The sequence below is a fragment of the Rhinopithecus roxellana genome, chromosome 5 (assembly GCF_007565055.1).
Source record: "Rhinopithecus roxellana isolate Shanxi Qingling chromosome 5, ASM756505v1, whole genome shotgun sequence".
Classification (NCBI taxonomy): Eukaryota; Metazoa; Chordata; class Mammalia; order Primates; family Cercopithecidae; genus Rhinopithecus; species Rhinopithecus roxellana.
Genome location: NC_044553.1, coordinates 12563886 through 12589522, shown reverse-complemented (window position 1 = coordinate 12589522; position 25637 = coordinate 12563886). Strand labels below are relative to the sequence as shown.

At 40.0% G+C, this 25637-nt stretch overlaps 1 protein-coding gene across 4 annotated transcripts in view; it reads right to left on the bottom strand.

Annotated features, from left to right (window-relative positions):
* The window catches only part of PELI2 (pellino E3 ubiquitin protein ligase family member 2), a 184431-nt gene that overhangs the window by 109577 nt on the left and 49217 nt on the right, over window positions 1-25637 (bottom strand). For 3 of the 4 annotated variants that reach the window (XM_030931178.1, XM_030931179.1, XM_030931181.1), the window contains exon 2: window positions 13858-13987. In XM_030931178.1, coding sequence (XP_030787038.1) covers window positions 13858-13987 — 130 coding nt within the window. Of the gene's footprint in view, window positions 1-13857; window positions 13988-14901; window positions 15000-25637 lie in introns of those variants that run through there. The other variant, XM_030931180.1, reaches the window with a different exon arrangement.

The window sequence follows — 25637 nt, the reverse complement described above, 5'->3', positions numbered from 1 at the left end:
AAAATCATAGTTTAGATTGCCAGATTTTGAGGTTGCTAGTGGCACAGCAACTTCACTAGAGGAATTTACACTGCCTCTGTCTAATCTCACAGACTCAAGAAAGTGGGCAAGGAATGGAAGGAGTCCCTCATGGGTACCAGCAACACCCTTCGGGCAAATACCCTTCTAGCAGCTGGTTGCAGACAACCTGATCTGAACCTGCTGCCCTTCTTCTTTATGAGGTGCCCAGGCAGGCAACCCTTCCACAACAGTTAGAGCCTTTGTGGCCTGAACTCCTCCCACCATCACTGTGTGGTTCATTTTTATTGCCAGCCAGCCACACTGCATTTTCCCACCTGAGGATTCCACTTGAGTGTTAGGTAAAGATGAAGTTTCACAAATGAGAAGAAAATATTTCAACCAATTTAACTGTCTGTCACACTAAAAACAGGTATTTAATTAGAAAAGCTTTCATCTGTTTCTGGTCAACAGTTATTAAACTGCTTTGCACTTCATGAAATTACCTAAAAAGCAACAGATTCTAAGAGTCCTAGCTGGGTGTTGCTCACTCATTCCAGCAGTTATGTGACCTTTTTTCTCTGGTTACCTGCCTATAAGAGTGGGTCCTGCTCTCCAGGACCTCACAATCTGCCGGGAACAGAGACTCGCCAGAACCAAGTCCAATGCAAGGCAGGAAAGGGCACACTAGAGAACACCGCAGATTTCACAGAAGGGGTGGCATCGGGGACTGTCACTCACCTTTCAGAATCAAGTTTAAAGGGTGTTAGTTTTTTAGTGTGCAATTAAGGGATTAAATATTAAAGATTCGTTTATATTTTAAATACTGAAATCCAGCTTCATGGACAATAAGAATGAGCATCTATGCACTTAAAAAGAGGAATGAGTCCAAAGTCTTCTCAATTTACTAATTATGTTTATGTTGGTGGTTCGGTACATAATGTAGACATAGAAAAGGACTTTCAAAATATCGTATGATTCCATCATGTCTTTACAACTTCCTCGCAAGGTAACTAAAAGGTCATTCACTAATTCCCCTGCTCTGGCCAGGAGGTGTATGTTCTGTTCATTCTGTCTAATCTTCACCAACAACTCTGAAAAGCTATTTCACTCAGAGCGCTTGTCCTGGTCACATGACTCGCAAAGAGAAGAGCCAAAATTCCAATGAGATTCTTTCTGTCTCCCATATCAGGCTGCCTCTGTATCTCACAAATGGAAAAACTGAGGGAAATTTGTGTGCAGGCCCCCAGCTTTAACAAAGATGTATGTTCCCTGCAAAAGAAAAGCAATACACCATAAAATCCAAAGTTTACCATAAAATTAGAGTTCATCCTCCAAATATTCAAGGCTGTAAAATCATTACTGTTTTAACAGACTAACCAATTTTCTAAGTGAGGATATATTTTCACTTATGCAACAAATAACTAGAGTTCAAATTGCTGCAAGTTATAAATGTGACCACTGGTAGCTTTTATTGACTTCCATATTTTTTGACTTTACATCCTAAAGTAAGATAGCTGACTTTTTAAAGTACCTTTAAAAATTTACAAAAACTTAACAGGTCTTAGTGTTATCAAAATGTTAAAGCATACTGGCTAACAGAATGAATATTCACACAATGGAATATTACATAGCAATGAACAATTATGATATCCAACAAAGGTTACTTCACTCACAAATATAATGATATATGAAAGTAGTCAGCAACAAAAAGTCTATACTATAGATCCCATTGTATAAAGTACCAAAACTAATCTGCGGTGTTTGGTCAGGATAGGGATTATCTGTTACTGCTTAGGGGTGGGGGAGTAACTGAGAACAAGGGGGTCTTTGAGGGTATTGATAATGTCCTGTTACTTGATTTGGGTACTGTAGAAGTAGGTGTGTTGACTTTAAGAAAATTCATCAAACTCTACACATATGATTTGTGTAAAGAAAATCTTCTTAAAAATGCTGGGTAAGATCTATTTATCAGAATTCTCATTCTCCTGCATTTTAAGGGAACCAAATTTAACATTCATTCTACCTAACCTTTAATACTTATCAATACTATTTTAGAAATTTTTAGAAATGATATTCTTAGATTTGTGACACTAGAGTAAATAAAATAATTTAATGTTGGGAAAAATTGCTGATGAACTGGTATGTCATGTTCACGATTTCAATCAAGTACCACAGAATGACTTGAAGAGATTTTTTAAAACCTAACTATTCATATGAAACTTCAATTTAGAGGTCCAACTCTAATTTGAAAAAAATGCACAACTCCTTTGTTCAAAATGCAGGAAATGAAACTAATGTTAGCAGACTCGAGAATGCAAAACTGATTTAGGTCAGATGCATTTTCATGTAAGAATGCCTTATCAAAATGTTGTAATTGGTAAGTACATTCTCCTGTAAGGAAAGGCACTGGCTTTCAAAGTTAGTATATTCAACTAATTTAGAAACTGTTCATTGTTAAACCTTCATTGCTGTGATTTAAAAACAACAACAAAAAAGGATACATTTAAATTGTAAAGTTTATAGAGGAAATCTATATTCAAATTATGATGATGCAGTTTTAATTTTCAATCTATCAATGCATTTTAGCTAAGTTTTTATATAATTAAACTACCAATAAGTAATACAAATGTTAGGTTTCATCATATCCTACACCTATGTATAACTTCTTATAACAGGTCATTAATACTTCCCAGAGAAACCAGCACTAATATTAGCTAACATTAATCAACTGCTACCATGTAGTAGGCATACAATGTGATCCAGGTGTTTCCCATCCTGAGTCACTAGCTGGAGGCAGACTGTATTACCACCAGCAGGGATTTCAGGATTATATATTCCCAACCTGTGAACTCAGGCAGACAGCCATGAAACTTGCTTTAGCCACTGCAACGGAAGCACGTCACTTCCAGGAAGAAGCTTGAAGAGCTATGTTCTCTCTCTTACCTCGTCCTACATCATCTCTGAAGTATACATCAAGATGGAACCTCCATTAGCAAAGGTTCCTGAATTTTCACAAGGAACACAGCCCCGAAGTTAACTCACGACGGACAAAACCTGAGGAGTAAATATGCTTTGTTGCTGTCAACCCACTGAGATTTGAGAGTTGTTACTGTACAATAACCTGGCCTCAATTGACTGATATAAATCCCCATTTTATTTTATTTTTATCTTATTTTCTTTGAGACAGAGTTTCACTCTGTTGCCCAGGCTGGAGTGCAGTGGCACGATCTCAACTCACTGCATCCTTCACCACCCGGGATCAAGCTGTCTCCTGTCTGAGCCTCCACAGTAGCTGGGACTACAGGCACAGGCCACCACACCTGGCTAATTTTTATATTTTTAGTAGAGACAGAGTTCCACCATATTGGTTGGGCTGGTCTCGAATTCCTGACCTCAGGTGATCCACCTGCCTCAGCCTTCTAAAGTGCTGGGATTACAGGCATGAGCCACCGTGCCTGGCCTAAATACCTATTTTATAAAGTGAAAGGTGAGCCACGAAAGGGCATTTTTTACCTAAGAGCCTACAGATATTAAACAGGAGAACTAAACATTCAAAAAATCTACATTTGAAAGCCCACACTTTCACTCAGTTCTGCTTTTCATAATTTAAACAATATATAATCAACTATTACATCTTAAAACTCAAAAACAAATGCTATGCCTGAAATCAGAAGGAAAAAAGACCGGAGATACACACAAGTTTTTATGCAAAGCTGCTTATCATGATCTTATTTATAATATCAAAATTTAGAAACAACAATAGAAGGGTTAAATTTTAATGTTAATACACTGAATACATTAACATAATGAAATACTATTCAGTGGCTAAAAACCAAGTTTTCAATGGTCATTTAATGATACAGGGAAATGTCATAACATAAGAGATGGAAAAAAGGATAGAAAGCAATATTCATAGTACAATCCCAAGATTCCAGAACTAACCTGAACAAAATTTACCAAACATACCTGATACATAAACCAATCTATGCATGTGCCTGTGGGTTTGCAGAATACCAATCCATTAGTTATTGACCCATTAGAACCAGTGGCTGTCCCAAAGCAGGTCACACTATTTGGTTACTCATTCAACAAAGTGTGCTTGGCAATGGGAGTACAGAAATGAAAGACAGTATCTGCCTTCAAGGAGCCTGCGGTCCAGGAAGACATGAGAAGTCAGCCAACTTCAATGCAGCATCAGAGCACTTGTGGGGGATTTACAAGAGGTACTCCAGGAGTTCACAAAACCACTTCTCACTGAGACTGGGAGTGAGGGGAGATGTCCAAGGAGGAAATGGCAGCTGGGCCAACTTTTCAGAATACTGATATTGAGGGCTAGTACACCAAGCTGAAGAACATCCTAGGCAATGACAACGCCCCCTGAAAAGGTCCAGAGGCAAGAGAAAACGTGGCCACTTGAGAAGCACAGAGGAGAAGGGCATGGCGGTCCTGCAAGGGCTCACCTGGCAGCAGAATGAGCACAGCATGAACCAAAAGGGAGCTGCCTATCTGAGAGCTCCCAAACCTAGGCTACCCTCCATCACCTTTAACTTCAGTAAAACAAAACCAAAGCTTCCTGAAGCCACTCATTCATGCTTCCCTGGAACATGGGTATGATCAATAAAGAGCTTATAAATAGGTATCTCTGTGAATCAGTCAGCAGTGGGAGGACTTCAAAGAGGCTAAAGTACTTTTTCAGAAAAGTTAAGGCCAATCATGCACTTTAATGTGAAAAGCAAAAGGTGTAACAAAACAGGCCGTAACCATTCCAAGTCAGCCAATGGTACCTCAATGGCCCTCCCTTGCAGTCTGTGACTTCTTTTCAGCTATACAGAAGTTATCCTGATATATTCTCTACTACAAGTGGTCATAACTACCCCTACAACCAAACTACTTAAAAGTCAAGCCTCCATCATTTTCGCTTTTGTAGAAAAGGCTCTTTCTACAGAGACCTGATTTTAGACAGCTTATCCTAACACTGATACTTACATAAAGTACAAACTTGTACCTTGCAAGTCTACAAAGCAACTTCCATTTTTACTGGCAACTACTATCATATTCACTTATTTTAGGGTTGCAGCATTCTAGTTTGCAAATGAATCAATTTCCCAATTCACACTACAAAAATGTGGAAAAATGAGAAGCAGAACCCAGCTTTGGTCTTATCCTTCAGAATATTTTCTACCTGCCATCTGCAGCAACAGACCAACATTCTTGGGTCCTGGGTAGCGCACCTGGCTTAGTGACTTAGGTCAACATACTGAGCTTCCCCAAACTTTTTAAGTCCTTCATTGTAAAATGAGCAGCCAGTTTGAATAAAGTTCCTTCCAACTTTAATGTTCCATGTTTGTTTTTTTAAGTTGCAGTAAGATTCTCTTTCTCCATGAAAAGATGGGTTGCAAGTGCCTGAATCAGGGTCATAATTCAAATAAGTTTGAGTACACGCATAATTATAAATGCAGATACAACTATCCTTCCACACTGACATGTTAAAAGCAACTCTAATAAAATTATGCTCTAAGGACAACACAAATTATTTTTCCAACTAATACATGCATCAGTCAAAATTATAATTACTGTATATCAGTAATGCAGATAATTACACAGATAATTAAGTTACTGAGTGCTAGAGTCAAGCTTTCCTGCTCCAATGCTCTCCATCCAAAAGAATTTTAAAAGAAACAAAAAACCTCATTCCCTGCCTCTCAATTCTTTCATCTCTTCCCCAGCCTTTCATTTCCCCAACCAGGAGATTAAGAGCTGCTCAGTAATGTGAGGTATTTTGTATTTAATTTTCCATCAAATAGTATGTATTAAGTTTTCCCTTGCAGTTATAACAAATTATCACAAAACTTAGCAGTTAAAAACAACACTAATTTCTTATCTCACAGATCTGTTTGCCAGAAGTCCAGTAGGCTTGGCTGATTTCTCTGCCTGAGTCTCACAAGGCCAAAATCAAGGGGCTGACAGGGCAGCATCTCTTTATGGAGGTTCTAGGGAAGAATCTGTTTTCAGGGACATTCAGGGACCTGGCAGGATTGAGTTCCAAGTGATTATAGTTCCAAGGATTATAGAAGCCCTGGTTTCCTTGCTGGCCAGCAGCCAGGGCTGTTCTCAGCTTCTACAAGCCACCTGCACTCCTTGGCTCATAGTACCCTCTCCATCTTCAGATCCAGAAGCAGCAGGTGGAGTTCCTCTCATGCTCCAGATCTCTCTTGCTCCTTCTTCCCTCATACCTCATGAGTCTTCTCCATTCCCCTTTCACTATTAAGGACCCTTGTGATTACAATGGGCCTACCCAGATAATCCAGGATAATCTCCCTATTTTAAGTCTCATGACTTTAATTCCACCTGCAAAAGTCCTTTTGCCATGTAAGGTAATATATTCACAGGTTCCAGTGATTAATATATGAGCACCTTGGGAGAATGGGGACAGAAATTATTCTGCCAACCATATAATACATGCAGGAAAAAAGAGACAAATGTCCCTTTTTGCTAGAAAGCAATTAACAATTCTACCCAGACCACACAGCAAAGCAGCAATTTATGTTAAATATCAATACATACACACAAAATTAGTTGTTGGTGCCTGAAAAGATGAAACTACATATGCTAGAAAAAAAGATTACAGAAAAACAAAAATGTTAGTGTCAAACTATATTAATTGCTGAAACTAACAAAAAAGTGATATAATGAATCAACTCTTCTACTTTCTTGAAGTATTCGCAGTGGACATTGCAAATCATACCTGAAATTTTAATTTTAAAAATACTATATTTTAAAACCTACTTTAAACACTCTTAAACAAATCTGTATAAAGAAATGATGATAAGTATGCTGCTTCAGATCTTAAATCAGTGAAAGTAACACTGCCTGGCTTAAATACAGTGGCAAAAAGCTCAAAATTTTACTTAGATGATTTGAAAGAAAATGTATTTAAATAAGACAGCCTAACGTTTGCTTTGTGAGTAACAGAAGTAAAAAACTAAACCAAAAATAAGAAAGGAAAAGAACAGCTCACAAATTGCTATACTTACATTATTTGCAACGACAGAACTACCAAAAGAACTACAGAAAAACATAAAAGTATTGATTAGTCACATTTTACAGAAAAGTACTGATTAATCAAAGTTTATGGAAATGTAATAGAGGATTCATAACAGCCAATTCTTGATCCAAAACTCATTCTATGTAAAACATAAAATAGGATAATCACCTAATCACAGATAGATTTATTAAAGTTATTCATGTCAGGAGCGATATTATTTAACAACCAGCCTGTTCATAAAAAATTAGGCATATAAATAAAAAATTTTAAAATATTCCATTTATTCTCTAAATAATATGAATTACACATTTTATGAAACCGTATCCCAGGTGAAGTAAGTTACAACAGCAACCGTTCATCAAATCATGTAAATCATTTCCAAGTCATCTGTTAACTGTTACAAATTACTGGTATGATTTTTTATTTGATATATCTGTCACAATTTAAGCAATGTATGAGCTGTGATTGATATAAGAGACCAAATTCTTTCAAAAATTTTCCCCATTTAATTAAGGAAAATGGGCAAACCACGTCTTAATATACACAGATTTTTCCACCACATAATACTGCTCATAGTAAATCTTCCATTATCTTCTACTGAACTAATATTAGTTAAATTCTATTTTTTTCAGCCCTAATAATATTGAGATTTTCTATTCACTATTTCTATTACCATCCAAGCCTTATGAAAATCCTTATTTATTGGATTGTTCTGCTTAATTTCTGGCTTAATTATATAAAATTTTGCTTGCCTTCAATCTATGGTGCTTTGAAAACAACAATTAGCCAAGTTCTCAAAATCGATAAATTAAAAGGATGTAATTAAAATGTAATTGTATTCCTCAGATTTGTCACCAAATAAGTGTATTTTCTTTTAATTTGCCAGGCAATGTAAGTTTTTCCCTTGGAATTAACATTTTGTTTCATTTCAAACTTGTTTGTTCCTCTAATACCTTCTTCTCAATCACAGTTTCCTGTATTTGGTTTATATGTTCTATCACTTAGTATTTGTCAAATAAATCTGTCCATTTCAATAATTAAAATTTTTCTGTTTTCTAAAACCGTGGAAAAAATTCACATTGCTTAGTATATGATGTAATAGAGCCAAACCGCTAAAAAAAATTGTCCAAATGCTGTTTTACCAATGTCCATTAACACAAATATTCCCATCTTTGGTTGCCCATTAAAAGTCCAAACAGCTACCTCAATTCCAAGGTCTCAAATACGTTATTTAATTCTCTATTACTTGATATAAGATAAATATAAAATTTCCAAAACAAAGGTAAGTGGTTTACTTGGCTTATCTTCCTACTGCATCATCCAGAGATAACCAAATATAAGTGAGACAGTATCCAATTAAAACATCTAAAAATTTTCCTAGAATTTCAGCTGAGACAACTTTTTCTCCCTAACACTATACTTGCACCATCTGTAAAACATTCATAAGGTTTTCATGTAAATATTTCTCATTGAAACCATTTTTCTTGAGTATGACTAATAAAGTTTAATATATTTCAGATGTTCTTCCTTCCAGCTCCATGAAATCAATAAAAACCATCACACTATCTTTGAAGTCTTGAATATTGCATTTTAAGTAAATTATTAAAACAATTCTATGTGAAATTGTTGGAGCTCTGTCAATAATGACTGAAATTTTACTGCTCTGATTTATAAGTTCTCCAAAATGCATTTCTGCATCTCAGTAGATATATGTTTTGCAACAATTAGGACCATAAACCTAAATGTCCATGCTACATTCACATAAAAACTATTCTTGAAGTCCTAATAAATACTTTATGTCAGAAAATTATTTTAAACTATACAGTACATTATATTGATACTTCATAAATTGTTTTTCCCTTGCCTTGTCAAAACTCTCAGATAAAATGTTTTTGGACGTTGTTATTTCAATTTTTGGAAACTGATTTATGTCTATTATTTTTTGTTGAAATAATCAAATTGTTTTTTATTCTAGACCTACAAATCATTTGTTTCAGGTTTATATTCCTGCATAGTACTAAAGATATTCTTAGCTGTGTTTTATTACTGTTATTTCTTTTTTTCTTCTCTCAGAGATTCAGAATACTCATGTTTATGACATCTAAGAAAAGAAAATTTACCCAAACTTCATTGCCTCTTTATTTAAAATAAAATACTCAACAAATTAATTCTTGAACTTCTAAGTACGAAACACCACACATGACTAATCCAAGAGTTATAATGCAGTAACCATGAAATAAACCAAAGAAAGACCTATTTAAAACTCAGTTATCTAAAAACAGGAGCAATGAGAAAGTCTGAGGCTGATGATAAGCCGATGACTCTCCCAAAGAACGGAGGCCCGAGCTCCATCATGAACGTGCAGGAGATCGACACCACTCACTGCCATGAGACAGAGGCTCGGCAGACAGACAGTGAGCGCTTTCAAAGTGGACCCCAGCACATCCTACAAAATCAGCTTGGGTGAATGAGTTTATGTCGAAAATTATATCGTTATTCGTTTTGCCACTTCTCATGGTTACTGTTGTATTATTCATCAACTGATAAGAAAGAGTTTCAGTATTTTATCAACGAGTAGAGCCACAGCAGCCCAAACAGGCTGAAGAGCAGCCTGGTTGTAACAATGACATTAAATGGCCCTCATGTTTCTCTAAACTATCAAAGACCACTAATATTTTCCATTCGGAAATAGGCCAGCTGGAATAAAGTGATTTTCAGTTACTTTTTAAAAGTAAAAATACCCAAAAAAGGACATTTCAATAAAGCATAATCTAAGAAGGGAAAACCATTATGAAGAGTTTTCCATAGTAATGTTGCTAAATTTAAAACACGCAGCTAACAAAATATTTCCGATCAGGCACCAGTATCCACACCGTCACCACCAACACCATCATACTATTTACTGGTTAAGTAAGAGCAAAATAGTTGTCCCCTATCATGAAAAAGTAAATGAACACATAAACTGACTTAAATTCTCAGTCATATCATGTCACTCCCTCTGCTTCACACCCTTCAATATTTCCCCTTACATAAAAATACAACTTTTCCACCCAGACCCACAAGACCCCTGATCTCTGCTCTTTTGGTCAACTCCTCCTCTCCAGCTCACAGTGCTCGCACCACTTTTTTAGAGATCCTTCCTTACACCTTGTCTAAACTCTGTGACCCCTTCCTCTTAGAGCTTTCCCCAAAGTGCAGTCGAATGTGTATCCTATGATTCTTTCTCGTTTGCCTACTCACTAGAAATTTAGCTCCATGTGGATGTGTTTGTTTGCAGCAGAATATCCAATACCTGGCGTGATGCCTGGCCATGGAAGGTGCTGAATAAATATTTGTTGAATAAATGGATGGGTGAATAAATTGCTAAAAGCCCTATGCCTATGCAACAGAATGGCCAGAAGTAAAACAGGACTTTTGATTAAAAAAAACCCAAACCACACACACACACACATTACATAATCAGAGAAATACCTCTGAGTATTATTCTAAGTACAAATATATACATGAATAAACATTACACAAATAGAGATTACACAACAGTAGCACACACTTGCCATCCTCATCTGACATGCATGGAAAACTAAGAGGTCCTGTTTCCCAGCTGCCACGACCACCAGCAAAGGGCTATCCCTGTTCTGCCTCCAGAATGCGGGCAGAGGGAATGATTGTGGCAGAGGGAAGAAACAACACAGCCAAAAGCCAAAGAACTTAAATCCTAGTAATGAATAACCACACCTACCCTTCTAGGTCCCACGTTCCCAACTCCAATTAAACATGAACTTTCATGACCAATACTGCAGCATCAAAAATGTCAGGGTACACAAACCACTGTCATTTCATGCCAGTGTCTGCCAGGTACCATGACATTTACTGCCATTCTTAAGGGGCATGGGGTGAGCAATAAAGACAAAAAGAAAAAAACAGTCCAGCAGGGTCAGTAAGAGCCCAGAGTCAGACACACAGGAAGAGAGATACCTAAAGAGCCCGGAGAAAGAGAATCTGGAGTGGAATTAAGACATACCTGGAGAGGCCAAGTGGGCCAGTAACTGTGGCAAACAGAGATAGGCTAACGGGCTGGATGTCTTGATGATAAGAGATAAGGAAGTATATCCAGAAATAGAATGAACTGGAGATAATTCTCATTTGCAAGTGACAACAGGCTGTAAGGGGCACCACATCAGTGGGAAAAGTGGAAAAGAAACTGAAAGAGTTAACGTACTACAAACCATAGATGCTACAGGGTCAGGGAGAAAGAGACTCGGGGGCAGGTACTGAGTCACTGAATATGTTCCACAAACGTAAGATGGAAAAAATAATAAAAGAGTGCATTCATTGAAAATCAGATTCAGTTAAAGCCAGGAAGTGGGAGGGGGGTTATCTGAAGAAAAGGTTAAACAAGTAAAGGGCTGAGTTCCCAACTGGCTGGAGCTCTAAGGTAGAAGGTGCCAAAAGAGCAGACCTAGCAGCAGCAGTGGCCGGGCACAGCTGGCGGGGGTGACAGTTTGAGACGGAGCAGGAGTAAGGGGCGGAAGAGGTAGATGTGAGGCTCCAAGGTAGAAGGTGCCAACAGAGCAAACCTAGCAGCAGGAGAGGCCGGGCACAGCTGGCCAGGATGACAGTGTGAGAGTCTGAAAGGCAACACGGGGTGGCTGATCTACTCACAATAAATATGTCCGGTCTTAGTTTGCCCATCTGCCTTGGTCATAATTCAGTGACCCAGGGTAGGCAGACCTATCAGATTCTCTCTCTTGAAAATGTAAAACCTTTAAAAGAGATAGAAGCTGATTGGAGTAAAGTCACTATCTAACACTCTTGAAAAAAATATCCACGTGCACTCCTGTTGACACTCCAGTTCTACTCTCTCTCAAAACCTGGTTACTCAACTTTTCCCTGATTCTGAGGGCTAGCCTATAATAATTTCTCTAACTTTTGTCTGTTTTATCTTAGCCAGAATAATTGCTATTGTTATAACCAAAGTATATTTTCTAATTCAACAGAGCTCCTGCTTGAAGCCAATTTACTCAGTTTCTAATGAGTAAACTGAGGCCCTGAGAATATATTTTTCCCAGATTATAAAATATAGAGGGTCAAGACCAAAACCCAATCTGCCCTACTTTTAGTACTGCGGGTAATATTTTTAAACACAGACTTAGATGACAATTATCAAAAGATTAATAATCTAGATAACTTGAAGTAAAATCTAGATATAAAAGTAAAACATAAAAGGCTAAAATGGGAGGAGATGGCAGTGGCTGAAGAATAAAGAAGAGATACTTTTCTCTCAATAGTTACAAATTTTCATATTCTATCACAACATGAAGCATGAGTAATCAAAGCAAGAGTTCTATACATTTTTTTAAAATGTCAGCCACTGTATTAATCTGAACCCAAGATTTTTAAAAAGAGGAAGGAAAAGAAAGAAATGTCAACAAACAGACAAAATTACAAGGACCACATCTAAATACCAGAGCATTTCTGGCACTTATCACATGCTTCAAAACGTCTGCTTTGGTATCCTTCTTCACCACATATTTTTGGAGTACAAAATGTATCTCCTATTTCCTTGACCTCTTAAGATTCTGTTGCTATTTTACCTCTTCCTTTCCTGAGAATCTTTGTAAAGCTGGATTTCTTTTATTTTCCTTATAAAATGTCCTTTCTGCCTACAAATGTTTAGTTTATTTCTCTTTTTCTAGCTTTGGCTTATCTACTAAATATTAATCTTTCTTGTTTCCTTGGTGTTTGCTATTTTCTTATCTACTCATCCCCTCATTAATACAAGATCATTTCAATTGGCATCTCCTAACAAATTCTTTCAATGGCACTGCTTCAGAAATAGGAGCTTTTTAAAAACAAAAACATTAACAAAGGTGATCTATGTTTACATTGCATATAAATATCACACGTGCTTCCATGAAGCCATTCCTTTTTCTTCCAAAAGTAAGTTTTCAGGAAAAATGGAAATCAAGACTCTCATTTATATGCCAGGTGGCCCAAACTCATGATCAACAGGTACAGCCAATAGTCCCATATGAAATGCTTCATGTAAATATATTTTATAGAAAATAAGATTATATATTAAAGAATTTAATTAAAGAAACACTGTAATAAATCTACTATGTAACATAAATCAACTGGAATAAAAACTCAGATTTTTTCCTTGACTTATAGATCAGAAAACAAATAACCAGTTATTCTTAAATTAGCATTTTATTCACTTCAAAATTATGAGAAAAATATGTATAGTTGGCCTCTTTTATCACTTGGTCGTGTACACTTTTCATCTTTCTACGAGCCACACAAATTCAATTCCACGTACATACAGATTATATAAAACCACGTACTACACTCAATTAACAGAAGGAAATTAAATCATGAGGTTTATATCCAGCTTTAAAACAAAAACTCTTTAGGATAAATAACATCATGTTTCAACTACATCTATTCCAAAATAATAAACGCTAGCTGCTTTGGTATCCTAAATCAGTGCTTCCTAACAGGACAGATTTTACCTGCTCAGTCCTCCCCAGGAGACAGGCTGCAATGTCTTGAGACATTTACGGTGGTTAACAACTGTGGGGAGCAAGAATGGGCGGGGTGCTACTGGCATGTAGCAGGTCAAGGACAGGGAAGCTGCTAAACACCCTAGAATGCACAGCACAGCCCCTCACAACAAAGCATTATCCAGCCTCAAATGGTCTGAGAGACTGTCCTACATGAAAACAAGACTAAAGGAAAGAGAGTGACAGACAACAAGTATCTGTGAGTCACTGTTTGCCAGCACCCTCCCAACTCTTGGCAGACCCACCTACCTTAGATGCCTGGGGCGTGGATATCACATGGACTGTGCTGGGTTTGACACCATTTGCCTTGGGCCGCTTGTAGAGGGCAAATCTGCTTTTCCTCCGCCCTCTATCTCCATTGGGTAAAGCACCATTGTACCTAGAAACAGGGAGGAAAGAGTTCATCTATCTGCAGATTTTTCAAGTTTTAAACATAAAAGTTAGAGGTACTGAATAAGGGAAAAGACAGGAATGGTCATAAAATAATTGCCCACTAAACACTCCACAAAAGGAAACAGTTGCAACACAGACTTCAGCTGTAATGAAATTCAAATCACTTCTAGGAACTTAATTTAAGAGTGATGTACAAGTAATTATAGGTTTCCTATTTTATAAAGTCAGACTCTTCAAATCTTTTTGGAAAGTGGCAGAGTATAAATAAGGAAATGAGTATTCTGCAGAGGCCATATTAGCGCTGGCTCAATTCAACTAGCACCATTCTAATAGACCCCAGAGATACAGTTGAGAATATTTTTAAATGAACTAGTTAGAAAATAGCATACTAATTAAACCTCAACTCTCACTTTCAAACCACGTTAATGTTGTCGGCAGGATCTTTATTTGTAAGACAACCAATTTAGTTACTTGCTTTCTTAAAAGTTCTGAATCCTCCACATTCACTCCCATCTCTGTTTGAACCCTAAGCTGACAGATTAGCAAAAAACAGCTTGCAGAAATTAAACATATTTTTGTTAGCAAAAATTAGCTTGCAAAAATATACACACGAGTTTTAGTCCACAAACTGTCAAATAACTTAGAAGTCATCTGGAAAACATATAATGTCCGTAAGCAGGTTTCCTGTATTTAGCTAATATTAGTGCTTAAAAGAAATGCAGGATCACAGTTAGCATTTCAATTTTTAGTTGTGTTTTCTAACTCTGTATTAATCGGCCCCTGTATGTTCTTACTGATGGCCCGTATTGCTACATTAACACAACTACTCTCTGCTTCCACCTTGGTGGAAGCTCTTTTCAAGAAAAAAACTAAAAGAAGGAACATTTGAAATTTACACACATATGTATCACAGATCCGAGGCTCCCCCAGAACACCAAGGTTAGGAGATAGCAGGTCTGGTGGCTTGTTCCTGTCCCACAGATCCCTGGGCCTTCTCCACTTTCCAGCTACATCCAGAAGGGAGTGGGCAGATGGGGGAAGCAGGAACTTGTGAAGTCCACTGGGGAACAGAAGTTGGAAGAAAGGGGTTTTGTGTGTTTGTTTCACCAGTCAAGTCATCACTACAGTCTGACAATGGTTTTAAATTATCACTGTAAGTTATTCCCACTGTCTTTTTAATGTTTCCATTTCCAGCACAAAGGAATGTCAGCTATATAAAAATGTCTCATGAATAAAAAGATAATTTATTTCAAGTCTTATTCCTCTAGTTTTTCTCAGGCAAGATCAGAATCGTGTACAATATTTTCTTAAACGTATTTGTGATGACTACTATAAAGTATCCATAAGTCAACAACCATTACAAACCCGCTCTGTTTTAATATATTTCCATGTCACTCAAATCAACATGAACATTCTATATTAAAGGAAGCATATGTGAACCAATTAAAGCCAGGACTATAAAAAACTCAAAGGAACATTTTCACTACTGTGGCCTACACACAATTAGTACAAGATCTGGCAAGGCTTGCTACGCCCTTCACTTCTAACCAGCTCTGTGTGTATGGCAGGTGCATTTGACAGCAATGATGTGATTGAGAATGACCCTGTATGGTAGATGCACCTGAATGTGTGTTCAGAGTTCCAAGCTACAGTATCCAAGAGTGGCCAACCCAGAGTCATTCCTTACCTGTGAGGAACATCTGAGTGCCCACCCAGTCCCATGGAACGCAGGCTCTCCAGGATATCAAGGCCCTTTGCTTTGGTTAAGTGAAAGTTGGCAGGTGGCAGTTGTTAGGGGGAGCATGTTAAGTGAAAATGCTAGGTTAACTGCATGCTTTTTATACGCAGTTGTGGTTCTCCTGCTCAACCCACCGCCACTGGACTCTCTCCCCTGTATATAAGCCACCAACAAAACCCCATGTCTCATCTGCTGGCTCTGAGTCTCTTCTTTCAGCCTCTTGAAACTGGTGCCATCCCCACTGGAGTTGGTAGGGGTTTGGTACAACTCTGTGCTGTATCTCTCTTGCCTCAACTATAGACTCCAGGTCAATAGGCCTTAGCCTTGTAAGAGTGCAGCAGACGCTTGTTTGGCTATCTGATCACAACTATACTTCCTTCTCTGGAATCTATTCCTTAACTCCAAAAGTTGAACCCCAGCACCACATTTGAATGAACTGGCCACGCCAACATCTTCCCTACCACTCTGGGGCTGACTGGCCAGAGGCTGACATCTGGCCCAACCTGGCCAACAGCATTCTAACTTTGGAAAATACAAAATGGGGACAGAGAGAGAGTCATCCATTCTCAGTTGTTGGCTAGAGCTGTAAAAAATGTAAACCCAGGAGCTGTGGGGATGTCACAAAGTGTTATATGGCTGAAAAAGCAGACAAAGTGAAGAAGGAAGCAGATGAACAGAGACAAGTAGCAAAAAGCAATGGAAAGAGGATCCTTAAGGGTTTCTATTGGCCCAGATGTACTGCGGCCCTTCTTGACAAAATTCCTTTAGCTTCAGCTAACTCAATTTGATTTCCACTAGTTACAACCCAAAAGCCACATATAATATAAAGGGAGGAAAGAAACCAGAAGTGTCAACCTTAACACATGCAGAAACATTTTAATTTAAATTGCCTAAGCATAGAGGCACAGATATCGCAGGTTAAGCAAATAATAAGCCAGCCTACTTACAGACTGCCTACTTACTTAATACATTGAGATGAAAAATCCTATTGGAAATAATTAAAGTAGTAGTGGAAAAACCAGTGTCACCATGAGACAAGTTTCTAATTAGGTTAAGCTACATGGTCATTCATTCGATATTTATGCCAAGTACTAGAGCTACAATGATGAATATCAGCTTCCCTGTCTTCACAGAGCTCTCTGCTCAGAAGGAGAGAAAGGTACAATAACAAATATGATAAATATACATGTAACAAGATGTACTTATAGCACAAGGCATATGGGAGGATGCATTAGAGAAGGCTTCATGGTGGAAGCACTGCTTGAACTGTCAAAATCTTTGCCAGGCACGTTGGCTCATGCCTGTAATCCCAGTGCTTTGGGAGGCCAAGGCAGGCAGACAGCTTGAGCCCAGGAGTTCGAGACCAGCCTGGGGAACACGTTGAAACCCCACCTCTACAAAAAATATGAAAATTAGCCTGGCATGGTGGCATGCACCTGTAGTCATGGTTACTCGGGCGGCTAAGGTGGGAAGATCACTTGAGCCAGGAAAATAGAGACCGCAAGTCAAGACCATGCCACTGCACTCCAGCCTGGGTGACAGAGCAAGACTGTCCAAAAAGAAAAGAGAGAAAAAGAAATCTAAGTAAGAAATCTAAACGGAGAATGAAGGGGTGATATAATGTGCAAGGCAAGGAGGACTCCATAGTTCAGCACTGTGGAGAGTACGAAGTTCAAGTGGAGAGAGTAGTGGGAAAGGAGGGGAAAAGGTAGGCAGGAGCCCGATTGTAACGTCCTGCTTCTATTAGTCCATTATCACACTGCTATAAAGAACCACCTGTGAAGAAAAGAGGTTTAACTGACTCACAGTTCCACAGGCTTAACAGGACGCTCGACTGGGAAGCCTCAGGAAACTTACAATCACGGCAGAAGCCAAAGGAGAAACAAGCAGCTTCTTCTCATGGCAGCTGGAGAAAGAAAGCTCGAAGAGGGGAAAGTGCCACACAGCTTTAAACCATCAGATCTTGTGAGAACTCATGAACTATCACGAGAACAGCAAGGGGGAAATCCAACCTCCCACCCCACCATCCAATCACCTCCCATCAAGCCCCTCCTCTGACACACAGGAATTATAATTCAAGATGAGATTTGGGGGAGGACACAGAGCTAAACCCTATCACTGGTACTCCCTAAGAGTTATGGCTTTTTACCCTAAGGGGAATGGAAAGTCTGGTAAGATTTAAGCAAATGGCGAACATGATTGGAAATATAAAGTAATCACATAGGGTGGCACAGTGCAGGAGGAACTGGAAGAGATTAGAGGCAAGACCAGACCAGATTAGAGGCAAGATGATCAGATAGCAGCACCACCACAGCCATGGGGAGCTATGTGCAGTGGGTTGAATGGTGGCCTTAAAAAGATACATCCAAGGCTGGGCACAGTGGCTCATGCCTGTAATCCCAGCACTTTGGGAGGCCGAGGCGGGTGGATCACTTGAGGTCAGGAGTTCGAAACCAGCCTGGTCAACATGGTGAAACCCTGTCTCTACTAAAAATACAAAAAATTAGCTGGGCATGATAACACGTGCCTGTAATCCCAGCTATTCAACAGGCTGAGGCAGGAGAATCGCTTGAACCCAGGAGGCAGATGTTGCAGTGGGCTGAGATCGTACCATTGTGCTGCAGCCTGGGCGACAGAGCAAGACTCCGTCTCTAAAAGAAAAAAAAAAAGATACATCCATGTCACCTGTGAATATGGCTTTTTGCAAAAAGGGTGTTTGCAGATGTAATTAAGTCCAGAATCTCAAGATGAGATCATACTCGATTACTGATAGGTCCTAAGTCCAATGGCAAGTGATTTTGTAAGAGATACAAAGGGATGGAGAGGAGATGACCATGTGATGAAGGCAGAGACTGGGGCGATGCAACCACAAGCCAAGGAACATTTGGAGCCCCAGAAGCTGGAAGAGGCAAGGAAAGATTCTCCCCTTAAGAGCCTTCAGGTCCCAGAAGGTTCCCTTTTTACCATCTCCCAGTCAGTAGCTCCCTCAGATAAGCACAAAGTGGGTAAACACCATCACAAAAAAGGATATATATTTAAGCTCAAAATCCTGAAGGTAAACTTATATAATAGAATCCACAGAGTATCTAGATTGGGTCTTCAGACTTTCAGCTAATACTCAAGCTAGTGAAAACGCTTTATATCTTAATCTGGGTGGTGGTAACATGGGTGTACACAGATGTAAAATTTCATCTAGGTGTGCATTTAAGATTGTGGACTTTATGGTATATGTTATACCTCAAGAAGTAAAAAAGAGTGTTTAATCCACTTTATGAAATGCCTACCAACTATTTTACAGTGAATCATTCATGATTTTGTAAATCAAAATGTATAGGGAAAAAACAAGTCATCTGATGCTCCTGGCATAAAAATCGCTAGTCACTTTCAGATAAATATCTGAAGCTGGAGTAAAAGCTTCAGTGTTGAGAAGTCACTAACACACTATCTGAAATGGTGGCAGGAAGATTACAATGTATCAGTTTAAGTATAAAGGGTAGAAGTGTTATAACAGTTTAAACGACAACTAGATTAGAACATCCTCAAATAAGTGACACGACTATGGCATCATTATCTGATTTGTGATAACCTATGCTGCTTATTTCCACTTACTGCTTTGGGGTTTTGTCATTGTATTGTTTGGACTTTCAAAGGATGGAGAAGGAAAATAATAAAAGTTAAATTAGTTTTGTTGTTTTCAAAAAAAAAAAAAAAAAAAAAAAAGCCTTCAGGGGCAGCAGGGCCCTGCTGACACTTTGATTTCAGACTTCTGGCCTCTAGAACTGTAAGAGAATAAACATCTGTTGTTGTTACCAAGTTTGTGGTAATCTGTTACGGCAGCCACAGGAAACTATAAAAGCCTGAACCAAAGCAGAGATGGTGCAGATGAACTGGAGGATTAAGAAAAATTTTAGAGTTGTTTTCAATACAAAGTGAACATCAGAATCACCTGGAAAAAACCTTACAAAAATATGAACACCTAAAACCCAAGAGATTCCAGTTCAATAAGCCTGAGATGAGGCTCCAGGTCTGCATTTTTGCAAAGCTCCCAAGTGATGCAGCCACAGGTAAGAACCCTGGTTTTAAAGACAAAATTCACAGTAACTGGTAACTTGTTTGGATGCACAGGGTGAGGGATAACGGGAACATCGTATAGCCTTCTGGCCTGGCCAGAGTGACAGCATTGTTAGAAATAGGAACAGGAATTACAGGGACATCAGGGGAGGCATGGAAGAGGCAACTGAAGTTAGGTCTGGAGCTCCAGAGAAATAACCCTGGGGCCTTCACCATGCAGGGGCAGTTAAAGTCATGAGAATAAATGAGGCTACTCAAGAAAAAGGTGCAGAATAAGGAAGCAAGGAAGGCTGGGACAGAGCCTGGGAAATACAACTATTTAAGGAAACAGCCCCTTCTTTGTCACAGGCAGAAGGACCAGGACCAGGAGAAAGTTATATTGCCAAAGACCAAAGAATTTCAACAGTGTTTAATCAGTTAAGAGATCAGTTAAGAGACAGAAAATGCACAACCATGATTTGGAAAAGAATGAGTCATTGGTGATCTCACCCATCTTCAAAACCAAGCAAAAACAAGCAAATGCCTCCAACCCTAAGCTTCACTGTGAGCCTCCACTCTGATTTCCATTTTCTCCTCACAAAGCCAAGAATCTTGAAAAGTACCCACACCCATTATTCTGCTTCCAATACTTGCTGGCTTTTCAGTCCACTATCATTCAATCTTTGCCCCCAGATCCAAAAGTACATTTGATCATTCATCATACACCCAGCACACCAACCAACCTCCCCTCCTTAAAGTCTCCCAGCTGCTCTCCTATCAAGGAATCCAGTATAGTAGACTCAAGAGGGCTTCTTCTCCCACTAAGAGGTGCAGTCTAATTCCCCTCTCCCTAACTATGGGCTGGCTCTAGTGGCTTGCTTACCAGCAACATGCAAAGGAAGTGATGTTCTGAGACTTCCGAAGGCCAGTGTGAAAAGCCGACTACCCTGGGACCACCATGCTGGGAAGGCCATACATAGGCACTCTGCTTAGAAGTCCCAGCAGAGCCCACCCTTCCAGCCACCCTGCTAAGGCAGCAGACGTGAGTGAAGTCATCATGGACACTCTGGACCAGCTGATGACCACCAGGTAACCTCAGCTGATACCACATGGGGCAGAACCGCCCAAACTGCTGACCCACAGAATTGCGCCTTAAGTAACATGTTTTAAGCCACTAAGTTTGGGGTAGTTGATTACATAGTAATAGATTCCTGGAACAGGAAGCCCCAAACCCTTCCCACAGTCACAGTCATCCTCTCCCTACCAAACTTTTTTTTTTTTTTGGAGACAGAGTCTCCTCTGTCACCCAGGCTGGAGTGCAGTGGCATGATATTGGCTGACTACAACCTCCATCTCCCGAGTTCAAGCGATTCTTATGTCTCAGCCTCCCGAGTAACAGGGACTACAAGTGTGCACCACCATGCCCAGCTATTTTCAGTATTTTTAGTAGAGACAGGGTTTCCCCATATTGACTAAGCTGGTTTCGAACTCCTTACCTCAAGTGATCTGCCTGCCTCAGCCTCCCAAAGTGCTGGGATTCCAGGCGTGAGCCACTGTGCCCAGCTGGTCCCCAATCTATTTTAAGTGGAGAACTGTCACCTCCTCCTGAAAACTATCACCAAATCTTCCCCTGCCCATTCCCACCCCCCATCTGGCCCATCTGGAATGTGAGTTCTAAAAAAGTGAGGTCTTCTGTATATCTGGCACCTGGCACAGTGTACCAGGGACACATGGTGGGCACTGAAAACCTACAAGTTGGCTGGCTGATGAGAGGACCATTATGTTAGTATGTTTTGTGCTGCTATAACAGAATATCTGAGACTCGGTAATTTATAAAGAACAGAGATTTCTTTTCTTACAGTTCTAAAGACTGGGAAGTCCAGGGTCAGAGGGCCTGCATCAGGAGAGGCCTGCTTGGCCTCCCCAGATGTTCCATTCCATGGTGGAAGGGCAAGAGGGCATGTGTATGAGAGAATGCAAGCAACTGAACTCATCCTTTTATCAGGAACCCACTCCTGAGATAACAGCATTAATCCATTTATAAGGCGGGGCCCTCATGCCCTCATCACCTCTTACAGGCCCTGCCTCTCAACACTGCTGCATTGGGGATTAAGTCTCCAACACATGAACTTTGGGGGGCACATTCAAACCACAGCACCCATCTTTTGTATAATAGAATAGAGTCCAGACATAAAGACGAAACTCTGCTTACAAAGGCAAAAAGTTACTGCCCCATGAAAGAAGGTCAGAACGTTCCCTGGGCTGGCACGCTTTTCAGCCAGTAAGTTTGTAGAAATAAAATGTCTGAGTGCTGCTGCCACACCTGTTTCAGCTGCTGCAACAGGGGTATTTCAATTCGAACCCATAATAGCCTTTCAGGCTTAACTTTCTTTTTTATTCTGGAGATTTAAAAACATTTATTTAATAAATGTGTGATGAAAATTTAACTCTTCATATATGCAAACAGTTGGTCTTTATAGTAAGGGTATTTGGGAGCTGCAAAGAAAAATTAAAAGTCTGTGTAAGAAACTTTACCAAGTAATAAAGGGTTTTTCTGTTTTATAATTTAGAGTTCACATATTAATGGGAATTAATAACATTTGCTGTATACTTACTATGTGCCAGGAAACCCTGTGAAGGAGACATTATTACTCCTAGTGGACAGATAAAAGACTCAGATTGGCTGATCACACACAAACTTACAGTTAAGAAAGGTCAGGCAGAACCTAAAGCTACATCAGTTCTGTCTGACTCCAAGTTGCATACTCTTTCCAGTAGACAACACTGACAGTTTTTAAATTCAAGACATTTTTTGGCATACAGTGCAAAGATGGAGTCTTAAAAAGATGTCTGCCACCTACAAATGTATTTGTCAGTAAGAATTTTCTATGGGAAACCAGAGCAAGAAGGGGGGTTCCAGGTGCTCCCAGTCACATTTTTGAGACGTCACGGTTTATCTTAACTAGCCTGAACTCTTACAGTAACATCCACATGGAAGGGAAGTGATGTGTGCTCCAGAAGTGGAGGTTACATCAGCATCACAGGATCAATTTCCAGAGGTGGTCAGCTCTTCATTACAGGCTGAAGGCTCTGCCTTCCTTCCAAAGCAACTGCTCTGTCATTTGCACCAACAAATCACAAGCAACTACTATAATAAAAGTAGACAGTGCACTGCAGATGAACAGGATGTGACACTAGAGACAGACAGACTCAAAGGCAGGTACCAGTCTTGAGGTAGCTCACCCTAACTCACTGTATAAATGCACTATTCCAACCGCGTTTAAGTAATTGCCCATATGCCAATAAGTGCCTAACATTGGTTTTATGGAATTATAGTCCCAACTCCCTTATTATTTAACCTATCATATACACATGGACTTCCTCTGACCCAATAAAGCCCAGAAACGCAACAATGTTTATTTCTCTATGCTTCAGAAATGCTGCATATAGGAGGAGGCAGAGCAAGATGGCAGAATAAAAGGCTCCACCCATTGTCCCACCTCACAAGGACATCAAGTTAACAACTATCTACACAGAAAAAAACACCTTCACGAGAGCCAAAAATCATGTGAGCACTCATAATACCTGGTTTTAACTTCATTATCACTGAAAGAGGCTCTAGAAGAGACAGAAGAAACAGTCCTGAACTACCGACACAATCCCTTCCACACCCCATGCAGCAGCAAGCCTAGTGCTAAGAGCTTCTCTGGGAGCTGAGGAAGGACAGCACAGTAATGGTGAGGCATTGAACTCAATGTTGTTCTGTCAGAGCAAAAGGAAAACCAGACCAAACTCAGCTGATGCCCACCCACGGAGGGAGCATTTAAACCAGCCCTGGCCACTCGCCTATCTCAGTGGTCTGAACTTGAGTCTCCGCAAACCTCACCACCAAGAGATATAGTGCTCTGTGTCTCCATGTAAACTTGAAGGGCAGTTAAGGCCAGAAGGAATGCAACTCTTAGGTGAGTCCTAGTGATGAGCTAGGCCCAGAGACCGTGGGCCTGATGGCAGGGAGAGGAGGCACACATGACATACTTAGACACCAGCTGGAACTAGCCCAGGGAGTGTTGGCATAACCCCTCCCCTAACCCCAGGCTGCACAGCTTGCGGCTCCAAAAGAGACCCTTTCCTTCTGTCTGACTGAAGAGAGGAGAGGGTAGAGTGGGGAGGACTTTGTCTTGCATCCTGGATACGAGCTGAGCCACAGTAGTATAGGGCACCAGTCAGAGTCGTGAGGTCCCCATTCCAGGCCCTAACTCCCAGATGACATTTCTAGATACAACCTGAGCAAGAAGGGAATCCACTGCCTTGAAGGGAAGGACCCAGTACTGCCAGCATTCATCACCTGCTAAATGAAGAGCCCCTGAACCCTGAATAACCAGCAGTGATACCCAGGTACCACATTCTAGGACTTGACTCTTGGATGTCATTTCTGGACCTTCCCTGGACCAGAGAGGACCCCACTGCCCTGAGGGTGAGTTCCTGGCCAGTTAGTATTCACAACAAGTTGACTTAAGAGACTCTAGGCCGTAAGGGAACATTGGCAGTACTCCTCACAGCCTAGGGTGGCAGTGGCTACCGGGTAAGGCTTCTCTACCTTTGGAAAGGGAAGGCAAGAACAGGAAGACCTGCATCTGCTAGTTTGAGGGCCAACTCAGCCATAATAAAATATAACACCAGGTAGACTCCTAAGGCTTTTGACTCTAGTCCCTAACTTCAGGGTGGCACTTTTGGACCCACCCAAGGCCTGGGGGACCTCACTGCTCAGAAGGGAAGGACACAAGCCTGGCTGGTTTTGCCACCTGCTGATTACAGATCCCCAGAGCCCTGAGTGAACATAGGCAGTAGCCAGGGAATAGTTACAGCAGGCCTTGGGCAAGAGCCAATGCTGTGCTGGCTCCAGGTCTGACCCAGTGCAGTCACAGTGGTGGTGGCCACAGGGGTGCTTATGTCACTCCACCCCCAGCATTAGGTGGCTCAGAACAGAGAAAGAGACTCTGTATGTCTGGGAGAAAGTAAGGGAAGAGAAAAAGAGTCTCTGCCTGACAATCCAGAGAATTCTCCCGGATTTTGTCCAACACCATCAAGGCAGTATCTCTATGAGTCTCCAAGAACCAGGGTGTTACTAGGCTTGAAGTGCCCCCTAAAGCCGATAGAGTTTAGATCACAACACCTACGTCCTTTCAAATATCCAGCAAGCCATCCCAAAAACGAGGGCCACAGATAAGCCCAGAAAGTGAAGACTACAATAAGTACCTAACTTTTGAATGCCCAGACACTGAAGAACATCTACTAGCATCAACACCATCCAGGAAAACATGACCTCACCAAATGAACTAAATAAGGCACCAGGGACCAAACTTAGAGAAACAAATATATGTGACCTTTCACACAGAGAATTCAAAACAGCTGTTTTTGAGGAAACTCAAAGAAATTCAAGATAACACAGAGAAGGAATTCAGAATTCTACCAGATAAATTTAACAAACAGACTGAAATAATTAAAAATCTAGCAGAAATTCTGGAGCTGAAAAAGTGCAATTGGTGTACTGAAGAATGCATCAGAGTCCTTTAATAGCAATATGCATCAAGCAGAAGAATTTGTTAGGCTGAAGACAGGCTATTTGAAAATATACAATCAGAGGAGACAAAAGAAAAAAGAATAAAGAACAAAAAAGCCTATAAGATCTCGGAAATAGCCTCAAAGGGGCACATCTAAGAATCACTGGTCAAGAGAAGGTACAGAGAGAGACAGAAACAGAAAGTTTATACCCAGGAATAATAACAAATACTTCCCAAATCTAAAGAAAGATATCAATATCCAACTACAAGAACATTACAGAACACTA